This window comes from Myiozetetes cayanensis, unplaced genomic scaffold (assembly GCF_022539395.1).
Source record: "Myiozetetes cayanensis isolate MyiCay16 unplaced genomic scaffold, myiCay2020 scf4, whole genome shotgun sequence".
Lineage (NCBI taxonomy): Eukaryota > Metazoa > Chordata > Aves > Passeriformes > Tyrannidae > Myiozetetes > Myiozetetes cayanensis.
Genome location: NW_026087631.1, coordinates 70,593,790 through 70,619,582, shown reverse-complemented (window position 1 = coordinate 70,619,582; position 25,793 = coordinate 70,593,790). Strand labels below are relative to the sequence as shown.

The following is a 25,793-nucleotide window of genomic DNA, read 5'->3' as shown; positions in this document are numbered from 1 at the left end:
CATGATGCAGAGACACAGGCAGATGGACAATTTTGGATGAGGTGATCTGACAGCGCAGATGTAGTGAGAATTGTAGAGGGCGTAAGTGGGGGACAAGGCGCAGAGTCAGGAGGATGGGGTTAGATTCCCAGACCATCAGAGCTCTATGGTGGCCCATTGAGACAGCTGAGTTGTCTGGGACAGTGTGGAGTTTTGTAGCTGCTGTTTGAAGAGCGCTCCGAGAGCTTCCTGGGGAAGGATTGCGGGAGATCGCTCTGGGCGGCGCAGCGCAAAGAGCTAACCTGGCTGTGTCTGTTTCGGTTTTCTTTCGCAGTGAGGGCAAGGTGCACTTCTTTTTGAGGAGAACAAATTTAGAGATGTTAAAAATCTGAATGCTAAAAATTCAAAAACCTCGCTGCCCCAGCGGGCGCGGAGCTCGTAGAACAGCGGCACCGCAAGAGCCGGGGTTGTGCCGGTGTGTCCGGACTGGGACCTCTGCTTGCCACGGTGCCGATTTCTGAGTCCTTCTGAGGTGTGTCCAACCACAGACATCATCTCTGCTGTCCACCCCCTCCATGGGTGGGTGTTCACATCCCAGGTTAAGGAGAGCCATAGCCATGTGTGTGCACCTGAGCTCATCGGGAAGGACAGACGTACCAGAGGCTTTCACTGGGGCAGCTTGAACCCGCCGCAAACACTTCATCATCTGCTTTTCCAACAGATGGATGAGGTGGTTTGATTTTTCCGATTAAACTTAAAATAGGACTCTTCTAAAGAAAACCTCTGTGTCCATACCAGGGGCTGCCCAGCTTTCAGTGCTGCTCTAAAACCTTGCTATAAGTTTGTGTGTGTGGGCAAGGCCCAAGAGGGTTACGGTGGAACCGTTAGGAGGGGGAGGCGATTTTTTTTCCTTAGACTGATTAAAATTCTTTGGGCTTTCTGTTTGTTTGTTTTTAAACACCTATTTAGCTTTTAATTAACATTTAAGAGAAAGGAAGCTGGTTAAATATTCAATACCTCCTCCCTTTCAATTAAGGTAGAGCAGCACGCAAGGCGTGATGAGGCCTCTGGGAAGTACGGAAAAACGGAGAAGAGCAGGCTCCTGATTATCATTTTCAGGGGGACTGGAAAGGTGAAACCCATCTGATTATTACTGGCGTTAACAATAATAATGCCAAGACTATTTTTTTTTAACATCAGAAAGCAGTTTAAAAATGCCGTTACTCTACAAACCCGTACATACTGGGGTTTGCCTTTAAACACCTTCATGTTTCCAGTCCCATTCTTTACTTAACTTCAGGAGTAAGGATGGAGGATTTTCTAATAAGTGTTTTTGTCAGCTTAGTAGGGAGGCTGTGGATGCTGGAGAAGTTATTCTTCATGCTGCATGCCCTTACTTTCATTTTGATGCAGCTTTTTCTGTCTCGGCGAGTCAGCAGCCTCAAATCCTATGGCCCTGAAAGCTCAAATGAGCCGGTGGGAAGGAGCTGTGTTGTCACCATGCTCTAGTATCCTGCCCTTTTTCTTCCTCCCCCTTGAAAAATCCAGTTACCTTCTGTCTGTGAGCCTGTTACCCCTTAAAATTGCACAAAAAACTTTCAGAAAAGAACGCCTCGTTGGAAAAAAAGGAGTGGAAATATACTGGTGTTTATAATTTAATGAATACCCTTCCTAAACTTAAATTCCTCCTTTTTGATGTAGTGCATCCTAATTTATTTAATAAAATATTTATTTTGTTAGCAATCCCTTTTGAAACAGAATTATGTTAGCTAAAAAAAAAAAAAAAGACGTTTTACATTGTGGAAAGTCCTCAAACCACTGCTCAAAAAATGATATATTTTTAAGGTTGCTGTTGTCTTTTACTGTGGTGAGATAACTCTCGAAAATACTTAGTTTTTATCAAATATAATTTTTTTTTCATCACTACGTTACATAAACAGGTGTTTAAAATGGAATTGTTGGCACCAGATACCAGTTGTGTAAATGCATGTGTCTGAATGAGTGGTTGCTTTTTGGCTTTTTTTTTTTTTTTTAATAAAGGAAGAGAAAGCAAATGCTAAAATGCATAGCTGTTGGACAGGTTTCATATACTAAGACTTCAAGGTTTACTGGATGTAAGATTGCATCAATTTTTAAAAACAGAAATAAATGTTTTGCAGAAAGATTTCTGACTGCATATGTAACAAGACTTTCCATCAAGACTTTCAACTTCAAAATTAGCCTATTGTGATGACACACTTATTTTTAAAATAACTGTTGTCTGTTGTGTGGTGACCTATTAAGTGCTATGGATTTTTATTTAAAAAAACCTGAACAAACAAAACTACAAAACCCCGAGATATTTTCTCCATTATTCTCTCTTCCAAATACATAAACACACGAGTAGCTTTATATGGATGTCTCTTGTGATTACTTATCAGTAGAGTTAATGATGTGTATTTACTGGCTGGACTAAAACAAGAATTAATCCAATTACTTCAATAATTGGTTATTTACCAAATATTTTCTTAATTATCGAGAGTCCATTTCTACTTCAGCTGTAAATAACAGAAAATCTCCCATCAATTTCAGCTAAAGTGGTATTTTTTTCTTTTAAAACACAGTTTTTCATGGTTTTTTGTTCAAAACCCCATTCATAGAAATCAGAGGAAAACTTAACAGTTCCAGAGGATAATGAAAATAACACCTTTTGTCAGAAGGTTACATTTTTTAAGTCCAACTGTCGTCTGGTTGAACTCAACAGCATGTGAAGATTTTTTTTTTTTTAATTTAATTTGTAAAGGAAAAAAGCTGAAGGAAGTATCATGCGCGTGTCTGAAAATAGTCAGATTCTCTTCTCTAGAAAATTCTGTGCTCTAATAGGATCAAAAGTTAACTTTAGCAACCTAAGACAGAAGTCCCTGAATTGGTTGACCTCAGAGCCGTGTCTTTTAGATGCAAATACCACTAATGTCAATTTTATCTCAGCTGGGTATAAATTATATCCAGTTACAACATGCCTGTGCCACGGAGCTCTGGAAGATGATGAAGCTGAAGAGCTGACGAAGGCAGAAAAGGGATTTTGCCTGTGGATTTTGGAGCGGGGTCCTGCCCAGATGGACAGCACAGACTTCCCGTGGGGAGGAGGAGGGATGAGACCGTGGAGAAGGCTCTTCCCTTTCTCAGCTTGGTCCTGGTTGTTCTCTGATGAGAGCATCTTCAGGAGGGGCTAGAGGGAAAGCAAGGATCAGTTTGGCAAGAAGAGCCCACCTGGATGTCGAGGAGATACTGTCTGCAAGAGGCCATGCTGTAGGTAGATACTTCAGTAAACTAGGAGAAAACATGAGTTTGCGATATGTTTGTGCTGTGCACACAGAGATATGTAGATAAAGCTTAATCTTACTCTTTCTTTGTATTTTTCCTCCTTTTTTTTTTTTCCTCCAAACTCTCTGAAGCGTCTGCATGGTAAGGACAACACTGACAAAAAAAAAGAGGCCCTGTCAATAAATGAATAACTTCTTTTCTTTCTCTTTTTTTATTTAGGAGAACACACACAAGAAACCAATTCACCTCATTCGCTGAAGAAGGATGTGGAAAACATGGGGAAAGGTAAAATAAATAAGGGCCTCTTACATTATAAAACTGCTCTTTGTTTTAATAGAATATGAGGGTAATAGGGAGCACTTTTGTTCTGCACCATATTTTAAGCTTGTCAAGTAACATATGAATAATATATGGACCTTTGGGTGGATATAATTGAGATTAATGCATATATATCAATCAATACATGACACTGTAATATAATACTTTAAAATAATATATTACATTGATTTATATTCATTGCTTTCTGCACAAAATCTATTGTAGGTCTATGGAACACTTTTTTTTTTTTCCCCCTAATAAGCACTAAAATATTTTGTCTTATAGTAATGAATTGCTCTGCAACTGTTCCTTCAAGAATTATTTACACAGACTTAACCAAACCCTCTTTTTCCCTTTTGTTAGAGGAGCTCCAGAAGGTTTTGTTCGAGCAGATCGACTTACGGAGGAGACTGGAACAGGAATTCCAGGTGTTGAAAGGAAACGCGTCTTTCCCAGTCTTCAGTAAGACGCATCTCTGTGGTTTTGGGTGTCGTGTGTGCGTGGTTGGTTGTTGCCAGGCTGATAAAATGGGGGAAGGCACGTCCTCAGTTGCGTTGCCAGGATCTTTGTCTTAGTTCTGCTGAGGCAGGTTGGACGGGGCTCGGAGCAGCCTGGTGTGGTGGAAAGTGTCCCTGCCTGGGGCTGGAGGTTGGGATTAGGTGGTCTTCGAGGTCCCTTGAAGCACAAACCACTCCATGGATTCTATGATGGCGCTTGTGGTGTGGTTTTGCAGGATGCCCGAGCAGGTCTCAATGTAGGGAAGATACAAAGCTGGATGTTTTGGTGTACATTTCACTGGTTTTGGGAAACACTGAGTACAGAAAGGAGAAACACGTCTGGGGTCTCTTGGGGTACAGGAAGACAAGATGCTTCATACTCATTTTCAGGTGGCTCTGGCTGGTGCTGGAGAATTCATTTGGGCTGTGTTTAAGCATCAGAGGTGCCTGTTTGGATTCTTCCCCCTGAGATGGGCTATTGAGAGTGCCCTTTCACACCTGATGAGCGAAGTGCTGCTGCCCCGAAGTACAGAGCATGTGTTAAATCAAATTAATGGATACCTAGCAGGGTTTGTGTGTTTAAAGTTTAAAGAAGCTATGTTTGTCCCCTTACTGCAGCATCAGATAGGCAAGTTCAGGGAAGTGCAAGGACTCTGAGAACGACTCTGTCTTCAGCCCAAATATTGAAATATGTAGGCAGCTCCATAAATAAAGAAGAGTCGCCTGACGTGATACGGATATTAATGAAAGGGGTATAACCTCATCCTTCAGAATAAATACAGTCATTACTTGGGTTTGGGAGTGAGGTAATTTTCAAATAATTTGTGTAGATCAAAGCACTGCTGTGTGGTATTGGCGAAATGGCACCTTGGAGTTTTGCCATTCAGGTCTCTTTTATTTATCCTTTTGTTCTTCTGCAATAAAATTAATGCTCTGTCATTGCCATGTAAATAAACACTGCAATTAAACCACATGAAATACAATTCAAATAAAAGAAAAGAACACGTAGGGCCGACCAAGGAAGTGGTGACTGCTGTATGCCGGCTTGAAAAATATGTGGTTTCAGTGTACCGCAAAGTAGTGGTCAATTTTCTTCAGGATTAAAATAGAAAACAGATAATGTGCTATAAACAATACCTACAAGTGACCGTAAAACCTATTTACAGATTTAGATTTACCAAAAAAACCTACCCCTCCTCCACATCCAATAAAACAAGAAAAACGGGTCTTTGTAAAGCAAATTAGTGGAAATCCATGGTAAGGGTGGTTTGCCCTCTGCAGCACTACATGTTCTAGCAGAAGAGAGGGGGTCTGTTCCAGGCTCTTGATGCTGAACAGGGCTGCTGCTTTAGGTCAGGTATTAGAAACTACTTTTCCAGGTTTCCCAAGTTAGAAACTGCCTCTGGTGGTCTTGGGTAAGGAGGAGCTAAGGAGAGAGGTCTTTGGAGATCCAACTTAAATGGAAGTAGAGGTAAAATTAAAATTGCATTGATTGACTTATCATGGTTTGGAAATACCTGAGGCTGCAGGAGGGAGTGAAGAGCAGGCAGAGGTTACAGGTTTTCGTATCCCCAGTCTGGCTTGTGAGCGGTCGTGGAGACTGGAATTCGGTCCCATCCCTAAAGCTGCCAAGGACAGGAACACATTGCCAGGGACATTCTCACTCTGATGGTTGGTGGTGTGTGTTTGCACTGTTCAGATGCATAAGAAGCCTTTGAATTTCAAGTGTTCTTCGTGTTTTTTTTTGAATTGGGGAAAACTCGTCCCTGTTTCAGCAGGGAGGCAGCGCATGAGATGTGAAAGGTAATACTGTGTCTCTCTAGAAGGTGCTTCTCTCAGGTCACCTGGAGTTAACTCCAAAGTCACCTTTTTTGGGGTCTTGCACTTGGAACAGAGCACATTCGGGGTATTATACGTTAATAGTCATAAACCACTGTCCACAGCAGGGCTGTGCATTCCTGTGTGTAAATGGAGTTTGGTTTCAGAGTTCTCCTTGTTGAAATCACTGTTAAATGAGAACTGAGCAATTTTGCCAGCTCTTGTAGCAGTGCCAGGCAGATCTGAGCTTCTCTGTGGATTCTCGTACCTGCTTGACATGTGGACTGTGGTGTTTTACAAAACAGCAGACCTTGTCTTCTGCTGCTTGCACTTGGGTTTTTCATGTTGCTGTTGCACTTGAAAGCTGCAGATGAGGTTTTCCATTGGCTGTAAGATCTCTCAAAGCGGAGATCGCTTGAAGAAAATAATAAAAAACCAAAGATCAGATAGCTTGAAGAAAACCAAAGTGTTTGCTGTCCTGATAGAAATGCAAGCACCTATTGCCTGGTGACAGGTTCTCCTGGAACCCTCCGCTGGTTTTGTACCACTGTTGTCGGCTGCTCCGCATTTTGTCCGTCTGCATTTAACAACCATGGCAATAAAATGGTGGAGAAGTAGTCTGGGTACTTAAAGTATTTAATTTTGTGTTAAGAAAGCTATTTAAATATTCATATCTTTTCTCTAGGGTAATGCTTATGGCTTTGTCTGTAAGCATTTGGAGTCGGATTAATGCTGCCGGAAAAAAAACAAAACACTGTCCCTGCCATTAACACCAATTTCCATTGTGAGCTTGGGCATTTGCCGTGCAGGACTGAGAAAGGTTTCTGAGCTGTTTGTTCTGAGAGGTGATGAGCCCGTAAAAAGGCAGTCAGGAGGAGAGTGTTGAGGAAAGAGGGAAAATTTCTCCTTAAAGCCTACTCAGAGTGAAACTGGAGGACCTCTGTAGGAATTAGCACAGATCTATCAGCCTTTAGGAGGCAATCACCTTTTTATACAGCATGACTTTTCTAGGGGAAGGCAAAGAGGAATTGTAAACCTGCTTTATTTCTGTTGGCTTATTTTTATTGCCAAGTTGGAGTAGTAGAGGGAAAAGTCTGAAAAGTTCTGTGGGAATTTACCTGAAATATGAAGAACTTCATTTGGATGTCCTTTGCAGTGTGGCAGTGCTGGACCCCTGATGGTTTCAGCCTGCCAAAATTTCTCTTTGTTTCACTACTGTTTTCCTGCCTCCTTGCCTTTTAAACTTGACTCATCGTTTAGAGAGGGCAAAATTCGTATGTGAAAGAGGAGGACAGAGCTCTGCCCCCTTGTACTTTCTTCCAGCCTTCCTATGCCCACACTTGATTTCGACAAATCCCCATTTCCCTGCAGATGAGGGTCATCCTTCCCCTCCACTGAGTCATGCCAGGGCTGTTATTCCTGCTTTGCTGGTAGTGAAAGGAGGCATGGAGAGACACACAGAGTCATTCAGAGCCAAGGCTTCCTGACTCCCAGGCTAGTGTCCCGGCATGACTGTGTAACTCTATTAATTGGTTGCCTGTAAATAAACCGTTTTAGCTACCTTGGCCTTGTAGTTCTCTTCTCCAGGCTCTCCATGGTGTTTTCCAGTGGCATTCACCTCACCGGTTCCATGCCCCAGGACAGGCTTTTTCCCCAGATCAAAATGTGAGACTGGTTGGAATGGGTTTTCTTTCCCCCTCAGTTTTAACAGTCCATCACTGCACCCAGATCTCCACCAGGTAGCTCTTCAAGTTACTTGGTTCTTGTCAATAGTTTTATTCATGTTTTTCCCACCCTCCAACATCAACGTTTTCGAACAGGGACCAGCAGATAATCTTCTACCGAATGAAGTTTTGTCTGAAATGGTTACTTTAGGAGGAAGAGGAGGGAAGGAGGATCTGCTGGAGCAGGAGGGCTGGACTGTGCTATAACCCAGCTGTTGAGGGTCTTTCTTTCAAAGGCTTTTCCCCTTCTGAGTTCTGCGTCACTGTTTGCGGAGCTTTAGGCTGAGTTTTGTTCAGAGCCATCAGCAGAGTGTTACACACTACAAATCAAACCCTGCATCCTTGAACGCTTTATCCTTCTCACATGTTGGACATAGCCGTTGATGTCAACAGATTTATGCCAAAGCAAAGAAGAGCAGTTTTTGCTCCTCTCTCTTCGGTGTTGGTAGAAGTTTGAGTAATGACTGCAGAGTCTGGCCCATCGAGAAGAATAACAGGGAATAAATGCTAGCAGCAGAAACTTAGCAGCCTAGATTTGCTGATGGGGGAAGTAGCCAAATCTAATTTTTTCACAGTTTTTCTGTTGTCTGTAGTGTCTTCTAATGCATAAGTGTTTGTTAGGCACGTGTTTTAATTGGCTGAAGGGCTTTGTAGTGCTTCGTGGTTCCTCAGTGGTGATTGGGTTTGATACATTTTGATTTATATGAATTCTGCTGTGTGGCCTCTCTTTCAATTATTGCATCTACTTTTTTTCCCCCCCCTCTCACACAGATAATTTTCAAGATCAGATGAAGCGGGAACTGGCGTACAGAGAAGAAATGGTACAGCAGCTACAAATTGTAAGTTTGCCTTCCTCCACTGAAAATGCCCGTGAGCTGCTGCTTTTATGTTTTTTAAATGCGCACCTCAAACTTTTCCTTTGTGAGCCATGCACCGAGCTCCTATTACCTTGTAGTTAGCAAGACCTAAGTGTGTGCAGTTCTCAGCTGGTTTAGAGCCTAATTACCTGGAGATTTACTTTCATACAGTAACCAGATGGGTCTTCACGTTTCAGCTAAATGAGATGTGTTGACTCAACACCGATAGGTGCTTCTGCAGGGAGGAACAGGAGCACTGAATCAGTAAACAGTTAAATGTTTCTACCTCATGTGAGCTGCCAAAGGGTGCATTTCAGCCCTCGGTAGGGAATCTGTGTGAGCCGAGCTTCTCACCAGCAAATAAACCTTAGGATGTGTGTTTTTCACATTTCAGACGCTAGAAGAAGTGCTTAACTCAGCAGTAAAGGATCAAGTTGCCAAAACACAGTTCAGTGCAGGCACACTTTGCTGTTGGGTCTCTTGCTTGTTGTTTTAAAATCAAGAGGGATTTTGCCTGTGTGTTAGTGCAGCTCTAGATGATCACATACAACTGTGCTGTTTTGAAAACTTGACACACTTCATCCAGTGCAAGGAAGGGGGCTGGAGCTTGGGAAGATGTTTCATACTCAAACACTGATTAGTGGTTTTAAGAGCAGGGCATGGTAACAAACAGGAGGCTGTCAGCTAATACTTGCTTTGCTAGTGCTTTCTCCGTGATCAGACTGACATTATTTAACAGCCCTTTTTTTTTGAGGCAGCTTTGCCAAATTTCGAGCACTTAAATTTTCTTTCTCTCTGCTTGTCGCAGGCCCTGGTGATGCGCAGAGAAGGCATTGTCCAGCCTCCTGGTACTGTCATTTTCTAACTGATGGGTTAGGACATAAAAACAAAGCTGAAGGCCAGGATTGTCAAACCTGTGTGCCGGTGTTTAGACGCATTTAGGACTGGCCTTATTTTTAGAGCTGCCGAACGTTCACGCGCCCTGTTCCTGCTGACTTCAGAGATTTCAATGACAGATGGAGGGTGTTTGAAGGAGGTTGTTTATGGAGGAAACTCAAATCCAGAACGTCTCTGGATATTTTTATTATTTTTCTACTGGTCTTCACTCTTTTCCTTTAATGTGTCCGGCTCTTACCACGTCCCTCTTTGTCTCTGGAATCCAAGGCAGGGAGTTTGGCTTGATCTGTGAATTTCATTTGTCAAAGAAGGTGGTAATTAAGATGCCACCCTGAAAAGCACTTCCCCTACTACTTTGTATTCGAGGCAGGTGACCTGCCCAGTTCCTGCTGTGAAGCTCAGAGTTTACTGGGTCACCTCAGCCTTTCTCTCTTGTGTCAGCTGAGCTTGAAGCTAACAAACTGCCCTTCCCAAAGAGGGAATGATCACCTCTGCCTGTTCACTTTGTGTTCCAGTTGCGAAGTTGCTTCTGAAACTGGATATACCAGACTTCCAGTGAGCCAACTGTGGTCGTTTTTTCTGATTTTCTTGGGCAGGAAAAGAAATATGATCGTGTAATTCACACCCTTTCCACTTAACTGACGCACGCTACGGAAAGACTAATAGTCATTTAATCATTAAACAGAGCTGTCTGAATATACTTACAGGGAATAGTTTGAACATTTAAAGCACTGCCCCAGCAATTCAGGACCTCTTCCCTCACTGTCGCTGCCTGGGTTTAATCATTACTAATAAATAGGAATGTTGTCATATCGTCAGTAAGTCCTTACGCTCATATTTGGGAGGCAGGTTGTGAACAGCGAGACAGATAAAAAGATACTTGCACATGCAGAAGTGAGAGACTGCTGCAAATAACGAGAGTGTGTGTTTAAGACTGGTGCAGAAATCTGTCTGGGTTGATAACTGAGATGGGAGTCAGCACTTTCGAGGTGATAATCCCTGCAGTTACTTTGATTCATTCATGTGAATATATCTGGCGTGTTTATATCTAGAATTAAGATTAATGAACTGAATGTGGTAACGATAGAACTACTCTGGCCTTCTTGGGCTATGGCATGGATGAATTAAAGCCTTTGGTGCAAAATACATGAGAAGCGTGGCTACTTTTGACATTTATTTATTTATTTATTTATTTACCTTTTTTTTTTTTTTTAACAAGGGGCAGATGGTTTCCTTTCGTACCTGAGATGCAGTACTGTTGTTTTAACAGAGCTTTAGCCTAATTTTCTTGTTAACGTAGAAGTGCAAAGAGAAAAGCAGAAGTATGCAATGCATACTTAAATCTTACTTAGATCTTCATAGATGTATACCTTTGCAGTATTGAACTCCAAATTTACTGGTATAATTAGCCATGGAACTTGGCTTAATTGCTTTTTAAAAATTCTTTTAGAAACAATGTAAATGCCCAGAGTCAGGAGGAGGGTTTTTTTTTGGCTCTTCTCACAGCTGAACGATTATACAACTTAAATTAGTCCTTCCTGAATATCCCTGGAGGGATTTAACAGCCGTGTGGATGTGGCACTTGGGTACACGGGTTAGTGGTGGCCTTGGCAGTGCTGGGGGAATGGTTGGACTTGGTGGCCTTAGAGGGCTTTTCCAACCTAAGCCATTCTGTGATTCCCGATGCCTTCTAACTGTGGGCACCAGAGGCAGGTTTTGCCAAAGGTGAGGTTTGCTGTGTCAGAAATGCCTGGAATAACAAGAAGCACGAAAAATACTAAGCAAATTTAAGTGCATTTGGCAGCTTTCTAGCGCCAGCTCCCGCTGTAGCCTGAGTTGTTGCAGGGAAAGCACTGGGTGGGGGTGGTGCCCTGTGCCCGGACGGTGCTGAGCAGTGGCCGTGATGCTTTTTCTCCCGTTTTTTGGGGGGTTTTTTTTGGTTTTTTTTTGGGGGGAGGGTGGAAAATCCATCGCGGAGCTGCGGGGACGGATCGGAGGGATCGGGCGCCCTCTGCCGCCCCCCGCCCGACACTGCACCCTCGGCATTCCTCATCGAAAGCCTCGCTTAAATTTAGCAGGGCTTAATCAACGGGGGGCTATTTTAGTGCTCTGCCCTCTCCGGGATTAAAAAATAATAACATTCTGTGTCTTCCTGAAGGTCGGAAGTAAGGCTCGGATCATTGGGAAAACGGCTGGGTCCCGTCCTGTTGCGTGTTCGGTAATGCATGTCGAGTTCTTCGGGCACAGCCTGGCTTTTTCAGGGTGCCAGGGCGTCAAAAGTGTCTGGAGCAGCTACCGGGAAGTTTTGCAACCTGTTTGTGCCAAGCTCTGAGCCAGCTGCCGGGGAACAACTGGTTTCCAGTCATATTTAACTGGAAAATGGCTCTCAGGTTGCTGAATTAATTTTTCTCTTCCTCCTCCTTCAAAGCGCTGTCTCCTAGATAAGCTGAGCACGGTGCAGGCACTTGGAGGCTGTATATAAACTATGGGGTTAACGTATGAATTGTCTTGTGTCAGGGGAGGTTTAGAATGGATACTAGAGAAAATTTCTTCACTGAAAATGTTGTCAAGGCCTGGCACAGCTGCCCAGGGCAGTGGTGGAGTCCCCATCCCTGGAGGGATTTAAAAGCCCTGTGGATGTGGCACTTGGGGACATGGGTGAGTGGTGGCCTTGGCAGTGCTGGGGGAGTGGTTAGACTCGATGATCTTCAGGGGCTTTTCAACCTAAAAGATTCTGTGAGTTGGTGGATCATCTGGCTGTTGGTACTAAACTGTACAGAAAGGACCAGTGAGAAGGAATTGCTGCCAATTCCAGGCAGGTAAATTCATTCTCTCACGTAAATTCTCTCATGACACACACGGTATGGCCTTGGAAGAGCCTCACCTGCCTTTAGACTTGTCAGTTTCTGTCAATGTTTACCAAAATTTATCTGCCAGGACAGCCCAGCACCTTAAGAAAGAATTGAGTCAGCTCCTTCTTGAGACTCTGTAAGTCTCTGATAGTGTTTTCTGAGCCACTGTGTTAGTGGATCAAATTTTAAAGGCATGAACTTTCTTCCAAGCTGCCTGGTGAGAGAAAAAGATCAGAAGCAGCATTCCCAGCGTGACGATTTTCATCCTTTAATGTTCCTCTGAAGCCCTCTCAAACGTTGCCACAGAGAAGCAGAACACCGAGGAGCAAATTTAAGCCTCCTGCAAAACAGAGTAGCTTTTCTTAATTTCTTATCAGAGGTCCCTCACAAGTAATTTGTAGGTTCCCAGGAAGTTCTGACCTCAGTGGTGACCTGTCCATCAGGAAAAGCTCAGTTCATCACCCGGTATGGTTTAGAACATCAGGTAGTGACCAATTCCACTAATTTTACATAAGGGTAAAAGATGGCAGTTTTTTGAGGTTTGCTTGAAAATGTGAAAAGATCAGGCAGTCCTTTTTCTTTCCAGATTAAATGGCAACTGTTGGTTTGGTTTTGTTTGGGGTATTTTAATTTCTTAGCTGACTTGCTCCTTAGTAGCCTAAGTTTGGGCTGATATTAACGTTCAGAGCTCAAAACTGGATCCATCTGGAACCCTTCTGTGTTTTATGGTTTTCTGCTCTCTGCTGCTTTGAATCAACTCTGTTCTTCAGAGTCAGGCAATAAAATCAGGAGCTGTCCACCTGAAAAACTGATTTCTATCCCTGTATAATCTTTAAGGAATCAAATCACAGGGAATGTTTAAAAGAAAAAAATCTACCACGTGGTAATGCTGGTAAAACTTCAGAGATATGAGATCATGTTCCTCTGGGTGCCACTGTAATTAAAAAAACAAAATCAAACCAAGCCAAACCAAAAAAACCACCAGAAAGTTTAATTCCTATTTTAGGTTGTACCTGGAAAGCTGGTGCTTTGTACAACTAGTTTATTCGTTATACAGACAAGGAGTATCCCTGTTCTTGTGGAAATGGGAAATTGCAGTGCTTTATGGGCATTTTTGATTTTTGCCCTCTCCTTGAAGTGGTCCAGCTGGAATGACTGACCTTGACAAGAGTGTCAGAGGGAAAGAGCTGTTCAGCAGAATGGCTCTTGGATTTCTTGAGCTGCATCTTACGCTCGAGTGCCTGTTCCCAGGCACACACATACAGTGACTGGTAAAAGAGCATTTCTGGAACTGTGTGTCCTGCAGACTCCAAGGGAGATTTCATCACCTTGCTCTCCCAAACTAGAAATTCTAAATAACTTGTTCTTCTGTTCTTTAACACTTGGGATGATACTGCTTCTGTATATTTTGTTATTCTTGTTTGATTTTGGTGTTCTCTCCAGCTTTAGTGGTATGAATTGGGAATATGTCCTTTTGATGCTGAAGGTAGAATATACAGGAAAGTGATCTGGCAAATACTATTTTCACCAGAATTCTGTTTGCTACGGATGCCTTTTTTTTTCCCCCTCAAGACAAGTGAGCAAAACTTCTATCTTGATGATACATCTATGTATGTCTTGGTTGGACAGAGCTGGGCCTCTTTTCTCCCTTAAATTCAAATGTTAGAGAGAAGGAGCGCCTTTCAGAGAGGTTAAAAAGAGAAACAAGAGCTTTATTTTCTGTAGAATCTGCAGAAAGTCTGATCAAAAATGGATGTGGATGTACAGAGAACCACAAGCACATCCTCTACTGTTGCCTGTCTGCAAAATCTTTTTTTCTAAGCAACACAAGTCAGGGTGATGTGTCTTTGTGTACCCCATGAGAGATGGGGGGGAAAAGGTGAAGTGTCTGCAAGAGGATGGCGTGCCAAAGGTCCTTTGGTGTCCCAGGTGTCTGTAGGCAGGGATCAGATCTGCACTTTAGAAACGAATCCCCAACCCCACCCACTTTCCTACGCTTTGGTTCATGTTGTGGAGCAGACCCCAGAGCTTGGGTCTGGATTCTTTCCAGGTGAAACAAATGAGGATGTGTTCCAGGAATGTGCATAGGAGCGTGCTCTACCTCCTAACAGGTGGTTCAGTACCCAGGACTAGACTAGAGTTGACCTGAAGAAGAAAAGACCCATTGTCCTTATCGCAGTTCTGTTGGGGTTGCTCTTCAGATCTGCCCTCGTTGTGTCGTATTTCCTGTTAATGTGGGCTTAGTCTTAAGAAACTGATTTCTTACTGCTTGAATCCAAACTGCCTGTGCTTTTGTTACTGCTGTAGACCTTTTGTTAGGATCCCCCATGCCCATTAGAGTGCTGATTCCATCTTCATCACAGCAGCCACCAGGGATGCACTGAAGGGGAGTAAATACTAATCCACCGCAGCACCAGAGCTGCCAAATGCTCTTACAGTGACAAAACTAGAAGATGACGCTGTAGGTGATGTAACTCATGAAGAAAGTAGTCACTTCCCTGTTGAACACCCACCTCTCCCAGTGACACTTACCGCCAGGAGAGCGGATAACCCAACACACATCAAAAAGGCGCCGATGGCGCCAAATATAGCGGAGGAGTGGATTAAGAACAGTTAATTTCTGACAGAACGTACCCCGTTGTATTATCTAGGTCAGTACAGCCTGGGAGATGTCCTACATAACTGGCGGCCACGCAAACCCAAGTTGCCTGTTGGCCGTGGCGAGTGGGAGAGGGGGCCAAAAAGCAGTGGGTGAGGCATCCCAGGTCCCAGTTGGAATGTGCTGGTGTGGTTTTTTTGTTTGTGGCTCCCTTTTGAATCTAATTTGATCACCCACCGTGGCCATGGATGATCAGGTAAACAGCTTCTTCGCACGCTCCTCCCTGCTGCAGTTTGGGGAGGAGTTTTTCTGGCCTTTACAAGCACCAGGAGGCAGCTCCGGTAGTGGAGGGGAGAGCTCTGTTTTTTGGGGATGATCTGGTTGCAAACTTTCCTGATGGCTCTTAGCTTCTGCCTAGGGTTACGGGCTGTAAGAGTAGTCAGCCAAAAAACCTGGATCCTTGGTCTTTTCCAGCCGTCAGTGGCTTGTGCACACACATTTCCCTTTTTCCAGGGCTGTGGGGTGGAGGAAGCAGTGTGCCTCCCCGGGAAAGGCTTTTGACTCAGCCACAGACACTCCTGCTTCCTTGTGAGGCTGCTTTCAGTCAGATTGACCTCCTCCTTCCCTGAAAAATGGAGGGGTTAGTTCTTGAGCTGCAGATGCTCTGTTCTTTCCCCTCATCCTTGATGCTTCCCTGCTCTTTTCCTTTTTAAGGAAGTCAGGGACGGATGTGTCTCTCCCTTGTCATTGCAGACACCATGTTTTACACCAACCCAGACACATGCTGAGCCCAAATCACACGAACATCCTCACACTCTGTGGGCATAATGCATTTAAAATCAAAACCAGGGATGTACAAGAACACGTGGGATCAGTGGATATGGATGAAAGTTCACATACTTCTGCCATGTCCTTAGGGGTGTGGGGCAGGTTGTTTGAATTCTGTATCTTTACCTGTCTGTTCCTTCTGTTGTTTGTGCAACTTAAGACTTCTCTCCTGACTTCAGCTGACATATTTGTCAGCTTGCAGTAACATACTTGACATTGTTTGTGAGTATATCCTGGAGTTCCTGACAGCAGAAGCAGGTCACCTCAGTGTGCAGCAGCACCCATGAGCTTAGAGACTTGGATTTTTTTTTTTTTTTTGATTCCAGCCTGAATTCCCCTAAAAGTCATTCCAAAAGACATCGTGAAAGAGTTTGTAGTTACTTGGATTCCCAGCCATGGAGAAATCTCAGAGCAAATTAGTTTTGTTGCGTTCTAAAGGCATGGCACTGAAGAAGAGCAGCCCCGCAGTGCATTCCCAGTGGCCAGTGAGCACATCATCCCACTTTGTTTCTAAATATAACTTATGTTCCCTAGTATGCCTATGTTCTCTGTTTTTCTTTAATTATTTGTTCCACTTCAGTGGCTTCCCCTCAGATTGGTGCAAGTCAGAGATAACTATTATGAACTTCCTAATTACGGTGATATAAATACGTGAAGTCTCATACTCCCAACCTGCTGTATTTCGGCTGTGCAGGGATCAGTGTGCCCTGCCTGCTCTGTCACAGACAGCTGATTTTTTGTGATCTCTCAGGTGGCTTTTACTCCTTGTCAGCAGCTGGTAGAAACAAAGCATCAGAAGGCATCTTTTATTGTTATTGTACTTCAGGCCGTTTTTAGCTTCCTGAAGAGTTAAAAACTTTAATTTAAGGCGTTGTTTCCTAAAATTCCTCACTGTTTCCGGGAAGGCAAATAAACCCTTTCATTTGCAGGAGTCTCCAGCTTGGATATTGCATTAGCCAAACCTTGGCTTAAAGCAGTGTCTTTGTTTCTGTGCCATTCCAGATTCCCTATGCAGCAAGTTTGATCAGGAAAGAAAAGCTCGGTGCACACCTCAGCAAAAGCTAAAGGTGAGCTTGTGAAGGAAGAAACTTTTATTCCACCTGACCCGGTGTTTTTTATTTCCAGCCATTGCCAGAATTACTGAGACGGTTCTGTTGTTTGATGTTACTGATGGGGGCGTCAGAGCCTTGTCTGTGGAGGTGTTTTGATGCAAGCTAAAGCTGATAACTGACATGTGGTGTGAGCTGCGGGGTTCCACTGGAGTGGGAGATGGTGGGAGCTGATCGTTGGGTCCTGCAGTGACAGGACAAGGGGGAATGGCTTCAAACTGACAGAGAGTAGGATTAGAGTAGGTATTAGGAAGAAATTGTGTACTGTGAGGGTGGTGAGGCCCTGGCACAGCTGTGGCTGCCCCATCCCTTTAAGTATCCCAAGGCCAGGTTGGACGGGGCCTGGAGCAACCTGGTCTAGTGGAAGGTGTCTCTGCCCATGGCAGGGGGTGGAATGAGATGAGCTTTAAGGCCCCTTCCAACCCAAAGTATTATATGATTCTGTGGTTCTGATCACCTGAGCATGTGCTTTTCCTGACACTGGAAGTGTTACCAAGGTCACGTCACCTCCAGTGGAAAGAGGGAAATACCTTGGCGTTCACAGTGTAGAAAGATGTTCACACGTGAGCAGGTAGGAATGGGTTTTTCTGCTCGTAGTTGAACTCCTTTAGCTCTGGGAAAGAGCAGCATATGAGGATATTTGGGGATTTTTACAGGACCCCACTGACTGTTGATCTGTAGTTCAGTGTCCTGCAGAAGGAAATTTACCCTGCTGCTCTTGTGCAGGGCCTTCCTAAACCCAACACTGCGTTTTCCAGAACTGTTTATTAAAAGCATTCAGTTAGTAGAAACACCATCTCCATCAACAGTGGCCTGGGAGAGTCCAGTTTTGAGTGCCTAAGTCTTGACATTTAAATGAAGTCCTTCTTTTTCTGAAAAAAAAACCCAACAAAAAAACCAAACCAACCAAACAAAACAAAACAAAACAAAAAAACAACAAAAAAACCCAAGAGGATTAGGGATTGGAGAGAGAGAGAGGCAAAAAGCTGGTAGCCCTGCTATTGTGTTATGCCACAAAATCGGACTTGTGGATTCACTGAAAAAATCCCTGATGAGAAGTAGAGGGATTAGGGAAAAAAAAAAAGGGCTGTTCATACGTAGAGGTCTCGGCAATGCACAAAGTAGAGGTATTCAGGAGAAAGTCTGGGACATCTGAGAAGGGTTTGCCTGACCTATGGAAGAAGCAGATACTTAAAAATAAAGACATAAGAGTAACCAGGTAAGTAGTATCTGTGACCTTGAGCTCTGCCTGCTGGGATAAGGAGATTAATCTAAGCATCGAGTTGGTCTGTTCTGGCCTCTTGTACAGACTTTCTTATTGACTGGCAGCGCCTTCTGGTTGAGTCTAGATTAATCTGAGGGCTGATTCAAAACAAATTCAGTGATATTAACACCCTGAATAAAGCAGCACGCCTCCCCAGATGAGAAGCAGCAGGCCCTGCCCTCGGAGCCTCGTCCACAGCACTCGATGTACGATAAAAACCTGCCTGAGGATGGCAGCACCAGAGGAAAGGCACCGTTTGTTCCCAGCATCGGGTTTCCATCAGCTGACAATCCCTGCAAGGAAAGTGCTGGCACCACAGCAACGAGCATTTCCTGCCTGTCTGGAAGGATGGATGCGCTCCTCACGCTGTTTCTGTTTCCAGAGGCACACCATCCCTGCAGACAGCAGGGATTTCTCCAAGCAGGCCCTGGTGCTTTTGAAAGATTAGTGGTTACTTAACTGCTAAGCTAAGTCAGTCAAGCAGAGAATCACAACTGTGTTGTTCAGGAGCAGTTTCAGGCCCTCAGATGTGCCAAGCAGAAGAGAAGCATCTCCTCTAGAAGAGATGCGTAACTGCATCCCTACCCACACGGTACACCCAGGGGATGAAGACCCTCAGCCACTCAGTTCATGCTCTGTTTTCCTCAGCTGCCCCTGGCTGGGCCTTGTGCTCCTTTCCACAGCAGGTCTTGTTGTGTTTATTCACACTGCAGTCAGTTAAAACTTGGCACTTCATCATTAATTCCGTCTTTGTTTCCACAAGACCCTGCGGATACTCACTAGTGGACTCTCAAAGGATGCTCCTAGACCAGGCGACCTATGTGTGTCCCTTTTTCAAAGATTGCAAATAAGTGTCATAATTCTGTGAGTATTTCAAACTTGGACTTAATGTCGGTAACACTTTTCTCTCTCTCTCTTTCTCTCCCTCTTTCCTTTTTCTTTTTTTTTTTAAATTCTCAGAGGCACAAGAGTTTTTGCAGCTGTTACCTTATAAGTTATAACCCAGTCAGAAACCTGACTTGTATATAGACTGTGAAATGGAAGTGTTTGGGGATCTAAATAACAAAAAAAAAATCAGGTTCCTCTGAACCTAAGGACAAGTGACCTCATAGTATCATGGACAACCATGTCAAATAGAATGTAGCAGCCATTTATTAGTAAACACAAAACCACAAAAAAAAAAATGCCTGTCCTTGATCTTTTTTTTTTTTTTTTTTTTTTTTTGGTGGTACCAAAGTTTAAGTCTTTGTGTTTTTAGAAGGACTGTTGAAGTTGATAGAGAAAATGCTTTTGACGAGTCATGCAGATAAGCTGTGAAAGGAACCGCTGGTCCTTTCAGCGCCACAGACACTTGACAACATCTGCCAGTTCATCTCTTGCTTTTGGGATGGTGGTGGTTTTTTGGAAAGAAGTGAACGTCTCACCAGATGGGCCAGAACCAGATTTGGGTGGACGGACGGACGGACGGATGGATGGATGGATAGAGCAGCGTTAGCCATACACAGTGCTTTTTAAAAGCAAACTGGAGATTCTCACCCCCCTCTCCCTCGCCCCTTCCCTCCCCTGGTACTTTGCCTGCTGTACGAATTACGATTGTACTCCTCTGGAAATATTTTACAGTTTAATATTGAGTGTAATTAAGAATATAATCACTGTTATCAAAAAAGGTATTTAACTCTGTTGTAGTTTCTTTATCATTCATGTGCATAAAAAGTCTATAATAAAAAAAAGAAAACTATAAGGTAATAGTTGCGCTTCCCTGTAATTTAATGCTATGCTTACTCCACTAAAGCAAACAACCGGGAAATTTATCCCCAAGAATATCCTTGTGTGAGTTTTTTAATTCACAAATAACATGTTGAAGTGTTTCAGGGCGGAAATTCTCTGCCTCTGGTTATTTTGAAAACGTTTGGAAGTAGGTCAAGTAGAATTTCAGGAAGTGCCTTGTGTATCCACAGAAATAAAGGGAAACATGCCAGGGTTGACTGCTGAGACTGCAGGCATAGCCCTCTGGGTCTTTTCCTGGTGGTGTGCAACACCCTGATTGCCAGGGCTTTCCTGAGTGAATTCATCTCCATGCTGAAGGTCTCAGTCCCAGACACTGTAATCCCTGATCCAGAAGATCTCCCACCCCAGTACAGCACCACCAGCACCCCAAAGTGGTTTTGGCCATCCCCAGCATCTGGATATGTTGTAGAGCTGCTCTTCTGGTATTCTCCTCATTCCCAGCAAAGGCCTGGGAGATTAAACCATCAGGTTTTAGAGCTCCTTAGTGCAGCCAGAAGATCTGGAAGCCAGGGGAGGAAGAGCACAGCCTGTTCCTGTGCCCTTTCCTTACACAGGCTCTGGTAGTAGGTGAGCTGACATACTGCTGAACTGGCAGCATGGAAAAAAAGCAACAAAAGCACCAGAAAAGCTGGACCGGGTCAGACCAAAAGTTCCATCCGTGCCAATGCCCTGTTCCCAGTTACAGGTCAGAGCAGAAACTTCATGAAAGCACATGAGCAGTGAGAGAGAACAGTCCCAGAATATTGTTTTAGCTACTCATGATTTACTGCTGGTGCCTTTTCTGACCTAGACACGATGTCGTGTTTTTAATAACCCTCAATGGATTTTTTTTCTTCCATGAACACGACCGGTGACTTTTTAAAACCTAGGCACACTTCTCAGCAGCTGAGAGCATTCTGCGGCAGTGAGCTCCACAGCTTAAATACAGGCTGTGGGGAAAAAGAAAACCAGTTTCTGATGTTTGGAGCTGCCAAATGTAGACTCAGTGTGTGCCCTGGGGTCCTTATACTGGACGAGACCAGCTGCCTGTTGACTACTGGCAATCCCTCTCCACCTTTTGCGTATCATTCACGATTTCACGGGCATCTCTGAAACTTCCAGGTTCTCTTTTTTTTCCCTGTTGAGTTGTAGTCATCCTTCCAACACAAGCAGTCCCACAGCTTTGTAGCCTTCGTGTGAACCTTTTCCCAGTCACCCTGCATCCTTTGTGAGATGGAGAACTAGCTGCACAGGATATTCAGGGTGCAGGATGCTAGATAGATTATTGTACAGAGTGACACAGTGCTGTTTTCCGTGATGAATGGACCTGGCTGCAGCGTGGCGGTAAAATCTCTTACCACCGTGGATCAAAAATTTTGCCCAGACATAAAGCAATCCCTTTGCTTAGTAAGAAATTACCTCCCTAATGGCTTCTGAGTGGCAGAGCTCCTGGATGTGGTCAGGCCTGCAGAGTAACCTGTTGTCCCACACCATTTGAGAACCAGCCTGTTCAGGCCCAGGAGCAGACACAAAGCATCCTCAGCAGATTTATTTGTTTTCTACTGCCAGCTCAGCAGTGTTGAGGCCATCGTGTTCCCCAGGGACTTCCCACAGCAAGTAAGCAGCCCCTGTACACGTCGTTGGAGCTGTGAAACTGCATTAAATGCACAGTTCACACAAATGACAGGTTGAATAAGCAACAAATAGGATTCAAATTGAATGTTCAAGCTTGAAATGTCTAATTTCCACTTGGTTATTTGCTCTCAGCTCCCCACTCAGGAAATGGAAACACCACTTGGCCCGGGTTGTAAGCGATTCACAGGGCACAACAGCAAATGCTGCAGTGCAACATGTGTATCAAGAGTCCAGCATGAATGGGGTGTTCTGAATTAAAAAAATCATTCCTTGTGCTAATTAATGTGATCCTAGAAAACGAACAAAGAGCAGTTACCACCTAAACAAATCTACCTTGATAAATAACCAGGGAAGCTTCTTATCACCGGTTGCTTTTTGTTTGCCTTCCCCTCATGCTAAAGTTTGTACGCGTTAAAAGTGACAAGGATCCCATTAAATGTCGGTGTTTCAGGGACTCAACCCTCAAATGTTTCCACCAGCTGGCATCATAGAGAGAAGGTTAAAAAAAAAAAAAAAAGGATATTGGAAGATTTACCCAGTGGTTGATACGGTTCTTTGTGCAGCGCACACACCCTAAGGTTGTGTCTACACAAATGCTCCACTGTGTTTGAACTTGGATAAATCACTGCCGTGGCCCCTGGCAGGGTTGTGTTTTCACCCACTGGAGTCCAGGGGAGCACTTCCCAGCGCGGATGGGGACTCAGCCCAGCCCTGCAGCTTCTCCCGAGGTGGTTTGGAGGTGGCCACCCCGAGCTAAAGGGTAATGAATGTCATGCTGGGTGGATGAAGCCCTTCAGTGCCACGTGGGATCCCCAACTCCCAAGCCACAGTTCGTTTAGTCACATGGAACAGCACGCACTCTTGGCTGCCCTTAACGCAAAATGAGTGACATGTTGGCGTGGAAAATAAACATTCAGCTTTTCTGACAGATGACGTTCAGCTTGTCGACACCTTGAAGAAACCTGCGTAGGCGACCAAATAATCGCTTCCACAGCTGTTATCACAAGAGAGGCAAAAGGTGATAGCTGTCTAACAGACGTTAGCCGTAGTCTTTTGTTCTTCAAAATCCCCCCTCTTCAAAATCCAACCTTTTGTTGGCCTTGTTCTGAACTGGCAGGTGCAATCCACAGAATCCTGGAGCAGTTTGGGTTGGAAGGGACCTTAAAGCCCGTCTCATTCCACCCCCTCCCGTGGGCAGGGACGCCTTCCACTAGACCAGGTTGCTCAGAGCTCTGCCCATGCTGGCCTTGTGAGTTGTGAACAAGCCATTTGAAGCAGACTGAGCATTTATCGCTCTTGAGATCGATCCCACTGATGAATAAATGCCTTGATGATTAAAAAAAAAAAAAAAAGTTGACTCTGCCAAAATTGGCCAATCAAAGGTGCTACAGTAAACATACAGAAGTTTTTGTCTGCACTATGTATGGCAAGCAGGTTAAGACCCTGATAATTAATACTAAAAAAAAAAGTGTGGGTTTTTTTTTAATTTTATTACTGATCAATTCCTGAAGCCTTTTGTCTTCTGTGACAGCTCGGATTTCTTCAAGTTATTTTTCCTTTTACATAATTTTAATGTAAAACCTCAAGGCAACTATGCCAAGACTTTTGTATAAATTTTGCAGTGTAAAAAGATAGCACCTCCTCAGCAAACCTTTTTTTAGGCTATACCAATATGGAATTAACAAAAACAAAGTGTAGTATTTGCTGACCCTCTTGGATAACCAGTTTTACCCCACTGGCTTTTAGGGTTGAATCACTTTGCTCAGCAAAACTGTTGGGAGAGCTCCTGTAGGACATTTTACTGTTTTTGTGTCATCTCCTGTAGCTTTTTGCGTCCTCTGAAGGGTTTGTCCATGAGTCTGTGCCTAGATGAGCATGCCTAGGAACTGAAACTAGATGATATTTAAGGTCCCCCTCCAAGCCAAATAGTTCTGTGATTCTATGATCCTAAATATATTTCAACACAATTTACTTAACTGTCTTGGATTATTCAGTACAATTTTGAGAGGGATTTTCATTTAATTATGTTAAGATTTTCTTTGATACCTACCCTCATCTACGAAGTGTTTTATTTCCAAACTGATACCCAACAATTCACTAGTAAATCCCAGAGCAGGTAAATAACCTACAGTGGTAGAAGAAGGTCTGGCCTTGCATGTAGCCTGTGCCCTGTGTTGTGCCACTTCTGTGGCCTTGGACACACTTGGCTGGTTCCCCTGGTCTCAGTGGGACTGTTTTATCTCTGCTGGCAGTTTGCAGTGGTGGACTGCACCCAATCCACGTGAGATAAGATGTTTCTGCGGGAAAGAGATGCCTCCTCCACCACAGCTCCCTGCTCTCTGATTTCAAGTTTCTCCACAAAACTGAGTTTGAAGTGAGTGGGATACTGGGATTAAAAAAAATAAAATAATAATATGTATTAAATAAATAAAAAATTAAGAGTATTCCCCTTCAGGAATATTCAGAGCATCCATTGTTTTTTCCTCAATGTCTTTGAAACTTCAGTGAAAGTGAATTTCCGTTTATACTAGAAATTTGTGGAGAACACGTCCCAGTTTCTTCCATCACATCTTCACACTGGGCACATACAAGGGATGGAGATCTACCATATGTTCAGTAGCTTGCAGGAGTGAGGCCAGCTCTGTATTTAGCAGCTTTTCCCCGTGGGACACGATCTGAATACCACAGAAATCAGTGAAGAGACTCCCATTAACTCTGGTGACCTTTGGATCAGACTCAAAAATCACAAATGGTTTCCACAAAGCAATCATCTCAGTTTTGATTTGAACTTTCTCTTAGTCTGATAAAGCAGGAAAGCACCAGCACTTGCCAGAATACAAAGTCCTCCCTACTCAGGAACTCTTTTGTGCCATGTGCAACACAGGAACTATTTTAACAAAACACTTGTTCTGTCTTAAAGCCAAACAAAAGGTCAGTGATCCCCTGGAGGAAGGAAGAGAAGGTACCTACACACCCAGTGTTCTCCTCTGTGGGTGACACAGAATGGATAGTTGATGTGTGGCTTAACAAAAAATGTATCTGCAGGCCCACTTTCTGCTGTTCATCTCTGTGAAATCTGTTTAATGTTGTTAATTTACTGTGTCCTTAAGCCACAGCTGTGGTTGTGCACAGTGACTTGGGAGTGTGGACACCTTCCAAACAATCTCCAGGGGACTTGGAGAGGTGCTTTGGTCCTGTTTGGTCCTGTGACGTAAGAGGCGCTGAAGTTGTTGTGCAGTTATTTATCTAAGCACAGCAGAAAAACCTGTCAATCTCTACTGTTTTGAAAGGCCTGCCGATGTGGGGTTTATTAATGTTTTCTTTGTGCCTGTATTAACAAAAAAGGAGCCTCCACCCTAGAGCACCACTCCCTCTTGGACCACAAAGCACAGGTAACCACAGCTTTTCACGAGATAACTTGGTGCAGTTGCCAGCTCAGCTTCAGTCTGGAGCAGGGAATGGGGGCTTTGGCAGAGCTGTGGAGATGAGAATCCCCCAAACTGAGGCATGGGAAAAGGTGGGTACTGCAGAGACACATCGATGCTCCCCTCCTGCCCATGGTGCAGTGAAGCCAGGCTGCAAGAAACACCACAATGAACCACACTTGAAACCCTGAACTGGCTCTCTCCACTGGTCAGCTCAACAACATCTCCTTAAATTCCTGCCTTGCTCCTTTCAGAGCAAAGAGCCAGGTCAGGCTGTGTAACACCCAGAGAGCAAGGATGGGGCTCAGGCTTGCTACGGTCCCAGATTCACAGATGATGGGGTTTCGTTGCCTGGAGAGCACCCAAACCCTGCCTTCTCCACTCAGCTTTCTGAAGGAGACTCAAAGGCACCCCTCTTGGGACATGGCAAGTTCCTGGAGTGACTCCTGAGCACAGGCTACAGAGGCAGCTTTCCTGCAGGAGTTTGTGCACATCAGAGAGGGTCCCGTGCCCAGCGGAAGCCCTGGCGGGCTCCTGGGTGGAGTCCAGCTGTGCCTCCTGCTCCACCAGAAAGATTGTGAAAGGAATTGCTTAACAAAAGGACGGTGAGTAAACCCTCTGTTTGATCCACCTCCACACTTTATTGATTGTCCACACAAGGAAGAGATTATCCTGCCCTCATAAAAGCCTCGGAGAGAAGGAAGCAATCAACAGAGGCAAATGAAGTGAGCAATTAGCCCGAAACCCTTCGGAGCAGCTTTATTTTCAGGCAAGGTCTGAACAGTAGGATGCTGACACAGGGATCTCCAGCAGTCACAAGGTAATCCAGAAATTTGTGATCTCATTCTGCTCTGTATTTTAATTACTGTAGTGTATTTTCTTGAGTTTTTTCAAGCTCAAGGTTCTCCTTAGGACGTCTTA

The 25,793-nt window shown here is 44.1% G+C and overlaps 1 protein-coding gene across 1 annotated transcript; it reads left to right on the top strand.

Annotated features, from left to right (window-relative positions):
- Positions 1–3,505: 3,505 nt before the first annotated feature.
- SKOR2 (SKI family transcriptional corepressor 2) lies at positions 3,506–19,757 on the top strand. The gene is made up of 5 exons (XM_050328855.1): positions 3,506–3,567; positions 3,964–4,062; positions 8,411–8,478; positions 16,675–16,739; positions 19,006–19,757. Exons 1-4 carry the CDS (start codon positions 3,558–3,560, stop codon positions 16,735–16,737), a joined length of 240 nt encoding a protein of 79 aa, XP_050184812.1. The 5' UTR covers positions 3,506–3,557; the 3' UTR covers positions 16,738–16,739; positions 19,006–19,757.
- The last annotated feature ends 6,036 nt before the right edge of the window (positions 19,758–25,793 follow it).